The sequence below is a fragment of the Cervus elaphus genome, chromosome 33 (assembly GCF_910594005.1).
Source record: "Cervus elaphus chromosome 33, mCerEla1.1, whole genome shotgun sequence".
NCBI lineage: Eukaryota > Metazoa > Chordata > Mammalia > Artiodactyla > Cervidae > Cervus > Cervus elaphus.
The window spans coordinates 13721864-13738408 of NC_057847.1; the positions used below are offsets into that span (position 1 = coordinate 13721864).

The 16545-nt window shown below is 37.9% G+C and overlaps 1 protein-coding gene across 5 annotated transcripts in view; it reads left to right on the forward strand.

Annotated features, from left to right (window-relative positions):
* Positions 1 to 16545, forward strand: part of ZSWIM2 (zinc finger SWIM-type containing 2) — a 113911-nt gene that overhangs the window by 36430 nt on the left and 60936 nt on the right. For 4 of the 5 annotated variants that reach the window (XR_006339526.1, XR_006339527.1, XR_006339528.1 and 1 more), the window contains exons 7-9: positions 1204 to 1288; positions 2149 to 2261; positions 4548 to 4701. Coding sequence is in view for 2 of the 5 variants with exons in the window: in XM_043894786.1 (XP_043750721.1) it covers positions 1204 to 1288; positions 2149 to 2261; positions 4548 to 4701 (352 nt within the window). In the remaining 3 variants the exon portion in view is untranslated. Of the gene's footprint in view, positions 1 to 1203; positions 1289 to 2148; positions 2262 to 4547; positions 4702 to 5561; positions 6372 to 16545 lie in introns of those variants that run through there. The other variant, XM_043894785.1, reaches the window with a different exon arrangement.

Sequence of the window (16545 nt, forward strand, 5' to 3'; positions counted from 1 at the left end):
TAAGAATCTTTCTTGTGTATATAAATAATACTAATGAATAAACTAATACTTGGTATTTCTAAGATGTCTGAAGGATATATTTTCCCAAATTTCTCTTGGAAATAATCTTCTCATTATTTGATAACTTGAGTAAGAAAATAACATTATTATATTGCTTGAAATGTTATTTTTTGGTGAATATTGCTGCAAGTAAATTAGAATTATCTGCTTGTGCCAAAATTTTATATAAGTAACATATGTTTAGATTGAATTTGGCAGAAAATGAAAATTTTTTATCATATCAATAGTTTTTATTACAAATTTTCTTATACATATGGGTTTTTCCATTTTGTGAGGGAAGAGAGGGAATATAGTACAATTCTGTTTTCAAGAACCTGTTTTGAAACAGGTTCTGTTTTGAAACCTGTTCTGTTTTCTATTAAGTATAACTCTAGCATTCATGAAATCGTAGGAAAACACTGAGTAATCAAATGATAGAATATCTAATAGGCTGTTGGACCTAAGGAACTTAGACAAAGAGGTAGATTCAGGATAAAGTATTCTAGAAAGACATCATGGTGGGGGTGTGTGGTAGACAAAATAATACCCTCCCCAATATATCCACATCTTCATGCCCAGAACCTGTATGTTAGGTTAAATGTTGTAGGAGAATTAAGGTTTGGTGAAATTCAGACTGCTAATCATCTGACCTTAAAATAAGGAGATTATCCTGCACTGCCTGGGTTCAGCATATAATCACAAGGGTTCTTAAAAGTGGAAGAAGGTGGCAAAGAAGACAATCAAAAGGGATACGTGACTATGGAAGGAAGCCACAGAGAGATACTGCATTGCTTGCTTTGAGGAGGAAAGGGACACAAAGTAAGCTAAGGAAGGTGGGCAGCCTCTAGAAGGAAGGACAGAAAAGCAGATCTCCCCTATAGCCTCCAAAAAGAAATGCAAATTTTGTGGACCCCTTGATTTGAAGCCCATTGAGACCCATGTCCAACTTCCAACCTACAAAATTGTAAGATAATAGTGTTGTTTAAGCTGCTAAATATGTAATTTGTTACAGTAGCAACAGGAAACTAATATAGGTGAGATTTAAGATGGGCCTTGTCATTATCTGCATAGTTCCCAGGAAATCTTGACCAGAGTTTTTCACCAAAAACCATCAAAATAACTGGATTTTTTTTCCCTGTATGTTTTGGTGTTTTTCATTTTTAGGTGTACCAAATGTATAGAATATCACTTATGCCAGGATTGTTTTGATAGCTGCTGCCATCTTTCTCACTCATTTATGTTTCGTGAGGTACAGTATCCTTAAATTTCATATAGTGTTTGTATTTGTCCCATTGTAAATCTAAGTAAAATCTAAGAATAGATAATACTCTGGACTAGAGCTGACTGTGTCTGAATAAAAACCAAAGACCATGATTTTTTTGATAACTTTTTCATAAGGTTTTCTAGGCAATTGGTTCTTACATCAGTAATTTATAAAATTCAACACAATAACAAATATGTGATGATATCATATATAAATCTTAAGTGAAGTGAAGTCGCTCAGTTGTGTCCGACTCTTTGCGACCCCGTGGATTGTAGCCTACCAGGCTCCTCCGTCCATGGGATTCTCCAGGCAAGAGTACTGGAGTGGGTTGCCATTTCCTTCTCCAGGGGATCTTCCTGACCCAGAGATCAAACCTGGGTCTCCCGCATTGGAGGCAGACGCTTTAACCTCTGAGCCACCAGGGAAGCAGAAATTAATGGCCATCAAGCTTGAAAATTCATTTTGAAAAAAAAGATCTCAACACACCAAATGATTTATTACTAACGACGATTTATGGTTTTAAAATTTCTTATATCACTTGAATTTAACAAGTAAATAAGTGTCTCCTGTTGCTGAACTTACTACACAAGATAAAACATCCACAATTACCATTACTGATTAATAGGTTAAAATCTTACCTTTAAAAGTACTGTTAGAGTAGCTGTGCAACAGTATATGAGTGACTAATAATTTGCAATTTCTTTAATGTGTTAAAAAGCTATATTTTAAAATGATGAGTCTTTAGTTACATTATTATTTTACTGATATGCATCCTACTGATTTTAATGCACAAGGTAAAAGTTTCCACAAATTGCCGAGTAACATTCACTTTTTACGTATTACAGAAGAGAAATCAAAAATGGAGATCGCTGGGGAAAAGGTCAGATAAAACTGTAAAATATGTCGAAATTAAAAATGAGATAGAGGAAAAGATGCCACATTTTCAAGAAAAGCAAGAGTAAGTGTCTCAGTGAAATTTGTATTTGGGGAAATATTTAAATAATTTTTCAGTTTGGATAAGTTTTATTCATTTCTTTATTCAAGAAATATGTATTGATCAAATACTATTATGTACTAGATGATATAGTGTTCAAGTGAAGAACAAAGCTCTGGAGTCAGAATGCCTAAATCCAGTCCTAGTACAACCACAGGTTGGCTATGCAACTTTTGGGCTAGTTATTTCACTCCTCCCTGCAACATTTTTCTTTATCTTTAAAATGGGGACAGTTATAAAACCAGTCTTATAGAAATTTTGTGCATGCGAAATTGATACACACAGTAAATATTCAAATAATGCTGTCTACTATTATATTATTAATATTAATTCTACCAAAGATTACATTAGGGACATAGTAGTTATAGTAGTTCCCTTAGTAATGATCATCAAAATAAATATAAAATTAAAACTGATAGGAGTTAATATAAAGAAAAAATACAGTTAACTATGAGATTTGCTTTGAAGTAATCAGCCACTGGAACTTCCCAGGTGGCTCAGTGGTAAAGAATTCATCTGTCAATACAGGAGACGTGGGTTCAATCCCTGGGTTGCGAAGATCCCCTGGAGAGGAAATGGCAACCCACTCCAGTATTCTTGCTGGGAAATCCAATGAACAGAGGAGGCTGGCCGGCTACAGTCTGTGGGGTTGCAAAGTCACCCTTAGCAACCAAACAACAATTGGCCACGAAGGGAAGGAAGTCTTTCTTTTCTCATTGACCCTCTACTCCACCCTCATGAAGAGTGTTGAAGGGATTGGTTGTATTTCAAAACCCTGACTCAGCCTCTTTACTAGAGGACAGATTTTGTCATACTTCTTATTAATGAAAGAAAATTAAACCTACTGTGTATAATTATTATATTAGGTACACTATAAAACATTAACAAAGTTCATTTTAAAAGAATGGGATAAAATTGAAATATTTTTTAAAAGACAATTTCAATGAATTAACCAAACAAAAATTGTGCTTGTTCATTATATATGTAATATATATATATTTAAAATTTTATCCTATGTATATATATTTCTATCCTACATATATATATAGTATATCTATATATAGATAGACAGATGATTGATAGACTTCTGTCCAACCCAGTAGATACCTAGCCCATGCTCTGTGGGTGCTCCACACACTTCAGAGACTGTAGCTCTTGTGGACTATAAAATACTTTGTGGGTGTGAAATGAGCCTATACAAAGGCTCTCCATCTCCCTTTTCCTTGGCGCTGGCTGGGTATCACACCTCAGCCTATTAGAATGATACATTGTATAACTAATGGTGTAAGAGATATTGTGGAGGTAGGCAAGAGAACATTAGGGATAGAAGGATGTTCTAGGCAGAGAAAATGGAATAAACAAAACAGTTTCAAGATAAAAAACTGATTAACAACTTGACATAATAGAAACACACAGTTTTTTTTTTAGTTGATAATTAAATGACCTTGGTAAAGGCAATTTTTGTAGTTTATCTGCAGAGTTAATGAGAAGTATATCTATAGAGTAATGAAAAGTACAAAGTTTTCTAAGAATATATTTTAACTTTATTCTGGATAACCTTTGAATAACAAGAATGCATCTAACCTTTAAACCAAGCTTTTGTTTTTAAATATTTATCTGTTTTATCAGCTGCTAGTGGCATCAAATTTACATTGCATAATCTTAGTTATGTTTGTTGGTAGTTTTGGTACAAAAATGGGATTGGTATCTTTACAGTACATTTACATGGTCTAATAGTACTGAAGTAGTAAGCATATGCCCCATGTGAAATAAGTTTCTTCATAGATTATGACCTACCAATTTATCATAGTAGCCCGGAATATTTAATATGGCCTACCATCCACCTTATTTCCTACCAGATGACAAAGTGAACTGGGTTGTATTTTTCTAAACACCAGCCTTTGTGTTAGCTCAGCTCATATATATGAAAGCATATAGTTTTCATCAAAATTCTGTTCTGGTTTCATTGATGTGAAAAAGCTCAACTCAAAAAATTTTAACTTAGTATTTTGGTTTGAAATGACTAAGTTTTGTTCTTTATGAAGTTGATGTTGAAGTTGGATTCATCTTGTTCAAGATTAAGACAATAGATTTTTAAACTTTATAATGCATGAGACTTATTATCTTCAGTTCTAAAAAGTATGGGTTCATTTGCATGATTTATATGGAGGTTATTACCTGTACTGTTGATAGCTTCCTGGTCTATAATCACATATGACCATTCATATCTCTCTGCTTATTCTCACTTAGCCAAATTTATACACCAAAACACGTGGTAAAGTCACTGCCTCTCTTTCTGATCACAAAGAATAGCAAACTGCTTGCTCCAGGATACCAGTGTCGACTTTGTTTGAAGGCATTTCATCGTGGTCAACAAACGAGATTGCTCCCATGTACTCACAAGGTAGAAGTCACACCATTTTAGTTTGACTTTCCCTGTGGGGCCACTTTTCACAAATGGAATGGCAATTTAAGTCTCTCCTTTTACTTTTTTAGTTGGATTATGAGCAGAGATGTTCAGATTGAACAGTGTGTGTAAAAATTTGCTAGAGCAGAGACTATTGAGAAGGTGGCTCTCTGCCTCTCAAGGATGGGTTCCTATTAATTAGGATTAAATCATTTCTGTATATACTACTGAGGAAACATAAAATGACACTTCAAGTTAAATATTTTTGTCTACTTTTGTTACTGATAAAAAGAAAAAGCTTATAGAGTATACTAATTTATGATTCTTCCGATGAAACAGAAATGCTTAATTCTACATAGTTTATTATTATTTCAAATGGACTCACTGGAATCAAAGTCTTAATGTTGCTGAATCACTATGTGGTGGTAACCACATTTTTTCTGAGATAAAGTTGTTTTAATAAATAAACTTTTATGATTTATGATATTATGTCTTACCATCATCATATAAGTCTTCAACACAAGTTGGCTATGACATTTTTATTGTTTAACAATACTCATTCATTAGAAAGTAACAGTGAAAGGTTATCCACAGAGGGCTTTTCATTTTAATGTGGAAAATAGCAATCAGTCTATAACCAACTACATTTTTAAGAGAACTTCTTCAAAATATTTCCATAAAACATGATAAATTATATTACCTTCCAATTTTATGAAAGCTTTAAAATGATATAGGAAATTTTATATAGGAATGATATAGGGATGATATGGAAATGAATGATATAGGAAAATTTATATGAATACTGTACATAATAAATAAGATATTGTATCTCTCATTAGCATAACTTTTTTTTTAAGTTTCATAGGAAATGTATTGACAGTTGGTTACTCCACAAGTGCAATTCATGCCCTATTGATGGACAAGTTATATATAACCCTTTAATCTGGAAAGATAGAGCGGTGAATGGACATGTACATCATTCTGTTTCAAACACAGACATCACTCATCTGCCAAAACAGGAAGACCCAGAACTTTTTATTCCTGGTACTGGATTAGTCTTAAAACAAAACAAACCTGGAATTTTACCTATCTTACCTCAACGTAATTCTGAAAAATTGAATACACCTCAGAGTCCAAATGATACTTATCAGAATATAACAATAGACAATCTATATTCTTTCAAACTAGATGATTCAAATTCAAGAAAATCAATCTGTGAATGTAAAATTAACCAACATTTTCCCAGCTATCTCCAAGATTTACCCACTGGATCCTTTGGAAAAACATCATCTCAAACATTTTTTCCTTCTATTGATCACAAGAATATAATACATCCAACTGAAATGAAAAATCCATGTATAAATAAAAAACACCATACTAGTCAAAGCCAGAAGATGAACAAAAGTTGTAAAGGAACTAACCACAATTCAAAGAAGATTCTTGGTAATAAAGTAAGAGAGGACAACACGAGATCAAATACTTTGCTTCCAGATCTAAGTCTTATTGTAAATTGGGGTACAACAAAACTTAGTTTGTCTAAGAGGTATAATAATTGTATGGGGAAAATTAGACCAAAATGTAGTCATTTATCCAGAAGGCCTATATCTCACCCTTTAAATGCAAAAAGCCCTGAGCTATCTTTAATATTGGAAGGTGTTCATTTATAAAAATTAATTTATTAAAATCAGAAAATATTTGAATATCAAATGTAAAATTTTTGTAGAACATAATAAATGCTATATACTCCTGACAAATATATATAAAATTCTCTGCTATTATTTTCCCTACTTGTCTATGAATAATGACCTGTATATATATATATATATATATATATATATATATATACACAAAGTTCTGTGTTTTTATTTTAACTATTCTCTATGAATAATAACCTAAGGAAATGGCCTCATTTCTTATAAGACTTAAAGCATTGATAAGTATGTTTCAGGGTCTTATGAATTATAAATAATTTTTAGAAATTTTATATATGTCTTTACATTGATTAAATTAATTATTTTTAATTAAGGAAATAGATTTTCCTTGCATTGAGTTACTGTTTTCAAACGTTTCATTTGGTGACATGTAACATACAGGGATTCTTTCCAGTTATTTTTTACATTTTATGAACTAATGATCACCACAACCCTATAGGAAAATCCAGATGGTGGTTTTCTTATTTATTTTTAATTGAAGGATAATTGCTTTACAATATTGTGTTGGTTTCTGCCAGGCATCAACATGAATCAGCCACAGGTATATATGAATTGGCCTCCCTCCTGAACCTCCCTCCCACTTCCCAATCCATCCCACCCCTCTGTTGTCAGAGCCCCAGTTTGAGTTCCCTGAGTCAAGCAGCAAATTCCCACTGGCTCTCTGTTTTACGTATGCTAATGTATATGTTTCCATGCTACTCTCTTTGCTCATCCCACCCTCTTCTCCCCACCCTGTGTCTATAAGTCTGTTCTCTATGTCTGCCCTAAAAATTGGTTCATCAGTACCATCTTTCTCAGTTCAGTTCAGTTCAGTCACTCAGTCGTGTCTGACTCTTTGCGACCCCATGGACTGCAGCACGCCAGGCCTCCCTATCCATCACCAATTCCCAGAGTCTGCTTAAACTCATGTCCATCATGTCAGTGATGTCATCCAACCATCTCATTCTCTGTTGTCCCCTTCTCCTTCTGCCTTCAGTCATTCACAGCATGAAGGCCTTTTTCAATGAGTCAGTTCTTCATATCAGGTGGAGTTTCAGCTTCAACATCAGTCCTTCCAATGAAGACTCAGGACTGATTTCCTTTAGGATTGACTGATTTGATCTACTTGAAGTCCAAGGGACTCTCAAGAGTCTTCTCCAACACCACAGTTCATTCTACATTCCATATATATGCATTAGTATACAATATTTGTTTTCCTCTTTCTCACTACTTCACTCTGTATAATAGGCCATGTATAATAATTCATCCACCTCATTAGCACTGACTCAAATGCATTTCTTTTTGTGGTTGAGTACCATGAACAGTATGAAAAGGCAAGAAGATAGGACACTGAAAGATGAACTCCCCAGGCCCGTAGGTGCCCAATATGCTACTGCAGATCAGTGGAGAAATAACTCCAGAAAGAATGAAGGGATGGAGCCAAAGCAAAAACAACACCTAGTTGTGGGTGTGACTGGTGATAGAAGCAAGGTCTGATGCTGTAAAGAGCAATATTGCATAGGAACCTGGAATGTTAGGTCCATGAGTCAAGGAAAATTGGAAGTGGTCAACAGGAGATGGCAAGTGTGAACATCAACATTTTAGGAGTCAGCAAATTAAAATGAACTGGAATGGGTGGATATAACTCACGACCATTATATCTACTACTGTGGACAGAAATCCCTTAGAAGAAATGGAGTAGCCATCAAAGTCAACAAAAGAGTCTGAAATGCAGTACTTGGATGTAATCTCAAAAAACGATAGAATGATCTCTGTTTGTTTCCAAGGCAAACCATTCAATATCGCGGTAATCCAAGTCTATGCCCTGACCAGTAACTCTGAAGAAGCTGAAGTTGAATTGTTCCATGAAGACCTACAAGACATTGTAGAAATAACAGCCCAAAAATATGTCCTTTTCATTATAGGGGACTGGAAGGCAAAAGTAGGAAGTCAAGAAACACCTGGAGATACAGACAAATTTGGCCTTGGAGTACAGAATGAAGCAGGGCAAAGGCTAACAGAGTTTTGCCAAAAGAACGCACTGGTCATAGCAAACACCCTCTTCCAACAACACAAGAGAAGACTCTACACATGGACATCACCAGATGGCCAACACCGAAATCAGATTGATTATAGTCTTTGCACCCAAAGATGGAGAAGCTCTATACAGTCAGCAAAAACAAGACCAGGAACTGTCTGTGGCTCAGATCATGAACTCTGTATTGCCAAATTTACACTTAAATTGAAGAATGTGGGGAAAACCACAAAACCATTCATGTATGACCTAAATCAAATCCCTTACAGTTATACAGTAGAAGTGAGAAACAGATTTAAGGGACTAGATCTGATAGACAGAGTGCCTGATGAACTATTGATGGAGGTTCGTGACATTGTACAGGAGACAGGGATCAAGACCATCCCCAAGAAAAAGAAATTAAAAAAAAGCAAAATGGTTGCCTGAGGAGGCCTTACAAATAGTTGTGAAAAGAAGAGAAGCAAAAAGCAAAGGAGAAAAGGAAAGATATACCCGTTTGAATGCAGAGTTCCAAAGAGTAGCAAGGAGAGATCAGAAAGCCTTCCTCAGTGATCAATGCAAAAAATAAAGGAAAGCAATAGGATGGGAAAGACTAGAGATCTCGTCAAGAAAATTAGAGATGCCAAGGGAACATTTCATGCAAAGATGGGCATGATAAAGGACATAAATGGTATGGGCCTAACAGAAGCAGAAGATATTAAGAAGAGCTAACAAGAATACACAGAACTGTACAAAAAAGATCTTAACAACCCAGATAATCATGATGGTGTGATCAGTCACCTAGAGCCAGACATCCTGGAATGTGGAGTCAAGTGGGCCTTAGGAAGCATCGCTATGAACAAAGCTAGTGGAAGTGATGGAATTGCAGTAGAACTATTTCAAATCCTAAAAGATGATGCTGTGAAAGTGCTGCACTCAATATGCCAGAAAATTTGGAAAACTCAGCAGTGGCCACAGGACTGGAAAAGGTCAGTTTTTATTTCAGTCCCCAAGAAGAGCAATACCAATGAATGTTCAAACTACCACACAGTTGCACTCATCCAACACATTAGTTAAGTAATGCTCAAAATTCTCCAAGCCAGGCTTCAGCAATACGTGAACCGTGAACTTGCGGATGTTGAAGCTGGTTTTAGAAAAGGCAGAGGAACCAGAGATCAAATTGCCAACATCCACTAGATCATCCAGAAAAACATCTACTTCTGCATTATTGACTATGCCAAACCCTTGACTGTGTGGATCACAATAAACTGTGGAAAATTCTGAAAGAGATGGAATACCAGACCACCTGACCTGCCTCTTGAGAAATCTGCATGCAGGTCAGGAAGCAACAGTTAGAACTGGACATGGAACAATAGACTGGTTCCAAATAGGAAAAGGAGTACATCAAGGCTGTATATTGTCACCCTGCTTATTTAACTTATATGCAGAGTACATCATGAGAAATGCTAGGCTAGAAGAAGCACAAGCTGGAATCAAGATTGCCAGGAGAAATATCAATAACCTCAGATATGCAGATGACACCACCCTTATGGCAGAAAGTGAAGAAGAACTAAAGAGCCTCTTACTGAAAGTGAAAGAGGAGAGTGAAAAGGTTGGCTTAAAGCTCAACATTCAGAAAACTAAAATCATGGCATCCGGTTCTGTCACTTCATGGCAAATAGATGGGGAAACAGTGGAAACAGTGTCAGACTTTATTTTTTCGGGCTCCAAAATCACTACAGATGGTGATTGCAGCCATGAAATTAAAAGACACTTACTCCTTGGAAGAAAAATTATGGCCAACCTAGACAACATATTGAAAAGCAGAGACATTACTTTGTCAACAAAGGTCCATCTAGTCAAGGCGATGGTTTTTCCGGTGGTCATGTATGGATGTGAGAGTTGGACTATAAAGAAAGCTGAGCACCGAAGAATTGATGCTTTTGAACTGTGGTGTTGGAGAAGACTCTTGAGAGTCCCTTGGACTGCAAAGAGATCCAACCAGTCCATCCTAAAAGAGATCAGTCCTGGGTGTTCATTGGAAGGACTGATATTGAAGCTGAAACTCCAATACTTTTGCCACCTGATGCAAAGAGCTGACTCATTTGAAAAGACCCTGATGCTGGGAAAGATTGAGGGCAGGAGGAGAAGGGGACAACAGAGGATGAGATGATTGGATGACATCACTGACTCAATGGACATGGGTTTGGGTAAACTCCGGGAGATGGTGATGGACAAGGAGGCCTGGCGTGGGGTCGCAAAGAGTCGGACACGACTGACTGACTAAACTGAACTGAATATCCCACTGTATACATGTGCCACAGCTTCTTTATCCATTTATCTGCCGATGGATATCTAGGTTGTTTCCATGTCCTAGCTATTTTAAATCGTGCTGCAATGAACATTGGGGGTATATGTGACTTTTTCAGTTGTTTTTTCCCTGGGTATATGAGAAAACCATAATTGTTGGATCACATGGTAGCTTTATTACTGTTTTTTTTTTTTTTTTAAGGAATCTCCATGCTGTCTGCAATAGTGGCTGTATCAATTTACATTCCCACCAGCAGTGCAGAGGGTTCCTTTTCTCCATCCTCTCCAGCATCTATTATTTAAAAGGTTTTTGATGATTGCCATTCTAACTGGTGTGAGTGAGATCCCACTGTAGTTTTGATTTGCATTTCTCTAATAATGAACGATGCTGAGAATCTTTTCATGTATTTATTAGCCATCTGTTTGTCTTCTTTGGAGAAATGTTTGTTTAGGTCTTTTGCCCACTTTTTGATTGAGCTGTTTATTTTTCTGGTATTAAGTTGAATGAGCTGCTTGTATCTTTTGGAAATTAATCCTTTGTCAGTTGTTTTATTGCTATTGTTTTCCAGATGGTGGTTTTCTTTTCTACTTTATGTCCTGAAAGGAGTTTTCTTGTACAGATAATGAAATAAAATAATTATTATATAATTATATTCTTATAATGCTATAAACTATACCACATTTACAATGATTTTACTGGGGTTTTTTTTTTCATCAAGAAATATATAAGTACTACCAAATTCCCTCTGTTATTGTAGTAACAATGCGGTTCAGTCACTGAGTCATGTCCAACTCTTTGTGGTCACATGGACTCCAGCACACCAGGCCTCCCTGTCCATCACCAACTCCTGGAGCTTGCTCAAACTCATGTCCATTGAGTCTGTGATACCATCCAACCATCTCATCCTCTGTCATCCCCTTCTCCTCCTGCCTTCAATCTTTCCCAACATCAGGGTCTTTTCCAGTCAGTTCTTCCCATCAGGTGGCCAAAGTATTGGAGTTTCAGCTTCAGCATCAGTCACCCCAATGATTATTCAGGACTGATTTCCTTTAGCATGGACTGGGTGGATCTCCTTGCAGTCCAAGGGACTCTCAAGAGTCTTCTCCAACACCACAGTTCAAAAGCATCAATTCTTCTGTGCTCAGCTTTCTTTATAGTCCAACTCTCACATCCATACATGACTACTGGAAAAACCATAGCTTTGACTAGACGGACCTTTGTTGACAAAGTAATGTCTCTGCTTTTTAATATGCTGTCTAAGTTGGTCATAACTTTTCTTCCAAGGAGTAAGCGCCTTTTAATTTCATGGCTGTAGTCACCGTCTGCAGTGATTTGGGAGCCCAAGAAAATAAAGTCTCTCATTGTTTTCATTGTTTCCCCATCTATTTGCCATGAAGTGATGGGACCAGGTGCCATAATCTTAGTTTCTTGAATATTAAGTGTTAAGCAAACTTTTTCACTCTCCTCTCACTTTCATCCAGAGGCTCTTTAGTTTGTTTTTTTTTTTTTTGCTTTCTGTCATAAGGGTGGTGACATGTGCATATCTGAGGTTAGTGATATTTCTCCCAGCAATTTTCATTTCAGCTTGAGCTTCATATATGTATATATATATGAGCTTACATATATACAAGCTTGAGCTTCATATATATAATGGATTTAGTTTGTTGAATCATCCTTGTGACACTGGAATAAATCCAACTTGATTGTGGTGTATGATCCTATTGTTGAATTAGGTTTACTAATATTTTGTTGAAGATTTTTTCATCCATATTCATCACAGCTATTGGCCTGTAATTTTCTTTTTTGTAGTGTCTTTGTATGGTATCAGGGTAATGGTGGCCTCATAGAATGAATCTGGGAGTGTTCTCCCCCTACAGATTTTTTGGAATAGTTTGAGAAGATAGATAAAAGTTGTTCTTTATATGTTTGGTAATATCCACTGTGAGGCTGTCCAGACCTGGACTTTGGTTTTCTGGGAGTTTTTATTACAAATTCAATTTCACTTCTAGTGAGTGGTCTGTTCAACTTGTCTATTTCTTCTAGACTCAGTCTTGGAAGACTATCTTTTCCTAGAAATTTGTTCACTTCTTCTCCTTGTTCAGTTGCTAAGTCATGTCCAACACTTTCCGACCCCATGAACTGCAGCATGTCAGGCTTCTCTCTCCGTCACTGTCTCCCTGAGTTTGCTCAAACTCATGTCCATTGAATCCATTAATACCCCGAACAAACTTTTTAGCCAACCCAATAAATAAGCTCTCCTGCCCAATCTTATTTTCTAGTCCCCTTAATTAAGCACTCGTGGAATTCAGACCCACAGTTTCTCCTCCAGCACCTGTCAGTACACAATGGCTAAGTCTCGTTTTTTCTTTAGCATATTAGGCATTATTAACACCAGAGTATCACAGAGATGTCAGAAGAGCCTAGAGGTTCAAAATGTCCAGGGTCGTTTACCCAGATATTCTCTTTGCAAATGTCAGGACCCCATTTTATCCCAACCAGGCCCTGATCTTGTCTGAACTAACCTCCCTTGATTGGGCACTTAATCTTCTAGAGCTCTGCACTCTATTAACTAGTAGTCATCAGTTTCCTCTGCCTTCCTGTTGCCAGAGTCTGTTTTTGTAAGCTTTCAGAAGGTCTACAGACTTTCATGCTTGGTGATCAGTTGCCCACACCTTTCCATGATCTTTTTCTAGGGTAGTAATGGGCTTAACAATAGCCGTTCATTCCCATTATTTTTAAAGTTTGTTTCCCAGTTCTTCTCAGAGGTCTGATACTTTCCACTAGCTAAAGCATACTCCCTTCCTGCAGTGGTATCCTTCACCATTCACCAGTGGAGCGAGGTTTAATAATTGGACACCCACTTTATGTCCAGGCACATCTGTGTTCCGCTTACCAGTGACAGGGTACTCATGGCCAGTTGGACTGAAAGTGATCCTACTCCCAATTAACATCTTATCTCAGTTTTCAGATGCCTCTCATTACCAACTGGCATAAGTTATTTCTGCCAAAAACAAGGCTTACATAGAATTTGGGGGCTTCCCAGGTGGTGCTAGTGGTAAAGAATCTGCCTGCCAATGCAATAGATGCATGATCCATCCCTGGGTCGGGAAAATCCCCTGAAGTAGGGAATGGCAACCCACTCCAGTATTCTTACATGGAGAGTTTCATGGACAGAGGAGCCTGGCAGGCTATAGTCCATGGGTTTTCAAAGAGTCAGATGCAACTGAGCACACAAATAGAATTTGATGTATAAACACCTATGGAAAGAAGGTGCCCGATTCTGTTTTCATTTAAAATACTTATGTTTTGTCATCTTTCATCACTCTAGTTCCTTTCCTGGAGAAAGAAAACCAAGTTTGTCAGAGAGAAAAATGGAACTGTAAAGCTTTGGTCCTCCTCCAGTTACAGTCAATTCAGGGGTGTTGCCATCACAGGAAGGGCATGATCTTGGCCTAGGTAGCACTCACCAGCTAAGGCTGGCTCCGGAGAAGCTGACGGCTGCAGACTGTCTTCTAAGTGCAATCCCAACAGCCCCAGCAACACATCTTTCTGTAAAGGCCCATTCATAGGCAATGCATCCCCTGTTTGCCATAAGCATAGTGCTTATTGGTAAGGGGAAGGAGAAAAAGTAGTCTAAAATAACTCTTTTGTGGTAGATATTGCTCGAGCTAATCAGTAGCTGGTTCCTCGCTGGGCATCTGGGAAACTACATTCCCCAGTGAACCAGTGAAGTTGCTCAGTTGGGTCCAACTCTTTGCAATCCCGTGGACTGTAGCCCACCAGGCATCCATGGAATTTTCCAGGCAAGAGTACTGGAGAGGGTCACCATTTCCTTCTCCAGTGGATCTTGCCGACCCAGGGATCAAAACTAGGTCTCCTGCATTGCAGGCAGACACTTTGCCATCTGAGCTACCAGGGAAGCCCCTGCCCCCTTGTAGTAACGCTCTGTGGCTAGCTCAGGATGGACAGAATGTGGGGAAAATTGAAATATGTCACTGCCAGACAGAGACAGTGAAAAGCTCCCTTCCCATCCGGCCTCTCTTCCCCAGCCACAGTATTTGGGAAGCCACATACCCCAGGTGGTACAGCTACACCGTGAGTCTTCCAGCAGCCTGCAGCCTTGAGGTAAGCACATAAAGTGTGGAGCTCAGAAGAGGTATGCAGTGAGATTTTAAATGGAGGGGTTATAGGCACATAGACGAAAATTGTTTGACTGAGGAGTGAACACAGAGTAAATAAGAGAGCTTTGGACGGAGCTCTGGAAAGCTCCACCATTTAAAACTCAGAACACTCTTAGCAAAAGAGGTTGAGGAAGAATGAGAAGCGCTCTAATTTGGGTTCTAATATAACTATCCTACTACTTTCATAGCACTTTTGAGAATTATGTGAAATTACTTAATCCCTCCTCCCTTAAAATGTAAAGTACTTAGCAGCAAGGATCTTTTTTTGTTCACTGTTAACATGCTCAACATACAGTGCTTGACATACACGGATATTCTGTAATATTTGTTGAACTAATGAACTATAAAGGAAAATGACCAGATAGGGAGTGGAGGGGGAAGAAAAAAGACATGTTATTAGGAAAGCAAAGAAAGGAAGTGTAGTCAATTAGCAGGGACTGGTCAAGTAAGAACAGGACTGAGGGAGGCAATTTTGGGTGAGCCCTAAGGAGGGCAATCCTGACGATGGCTAGGAGTCTTTTAGTGGAGTTGTGGGAACAAAGTCCAGACGGTGTTGGGGTGTGGAAAGAATGGTGAGTGAAGACGTAGACACAGGATGTATGCATGACTCTCATAATGAGAAGTTTATGACAAACATAAAAATAGCTGGAAGAAGGTGTTTGTTTCAGGGATTTTTTTCAAGCTAAGACTCGAACATGTTTAAGTGTCATTGAGGTACAACTGGTGATAATTGATAGTAACAAGGATCTAGAGTACAGATGATGGAACAGCCTACGGTAGGGTGCAGGCACATAGCCACAATAATGGAGGGACGAGAGGGAGTGGGGGGTATTATAGATGTAGGCAGGTGTGAATATTGCTGGCAGGAGATAGTGAAACTATAGTCTAGATCAACAGAGAGTGAATAAAGAATCAAAAGGTTTGCAGTCATTGAAGATTAAAGAACCTTGTATTTTCCTCAGAGAAATAGAAATGGAGCTGACTTCTGACACATGACAGAAATTCAGGCAATTTTAAGGTCCTTTTAAGTTTGTTGGCTATGAATTCATAGAGTGTTACCCATCTGACTTGTTTGGATGATTTTTAGCTGCACAAAGCATGTACAAGCTGAAGCTGAAGAGCTGGATTCATTCATGGTTGCCGTTTTGGTAGGCAGTTAGAATTAAAGGAAAATGGACAAGAAAGTTTGGGGCCTTAACAAAGAAATTGTTGAAGAGAGAGACTCAAAATCTTTAAACTGGGTTAGAAGAGAACAGAGGAGAAGGGTGACCTGTAGGTAAAATAAATGAGTCAATGAATCTGAAGACAAAGAGTGGTCAAAGAAAAGTACTTAGGCAGGCAAACTGCAAAAATAGGAAGTTTGCATCCGAGATCATGCCTGAAGAAGAGATTTCAGAGGTGGGGCAGGTTTGAGTGAGGTCCCAGGTGTGGCCATGCCTTGGTGGAGACGGTGGAGAGAGGGCTGCAAGGGTGAAAGCACAAGGAAACTCAGCAGCAATGGCAATAACTGGGTCAGTCTGTTGGCAGCAAATCTGAGGCCCAGTCGTGTTGCCAAATGTTGTGGCAGAAAAGCATATAGTGAGGCAGAAGGAGCTAGAGTCAACAGGAGGCTGGTGGTCAGCAGGACTGTTCACGGGTAACAGA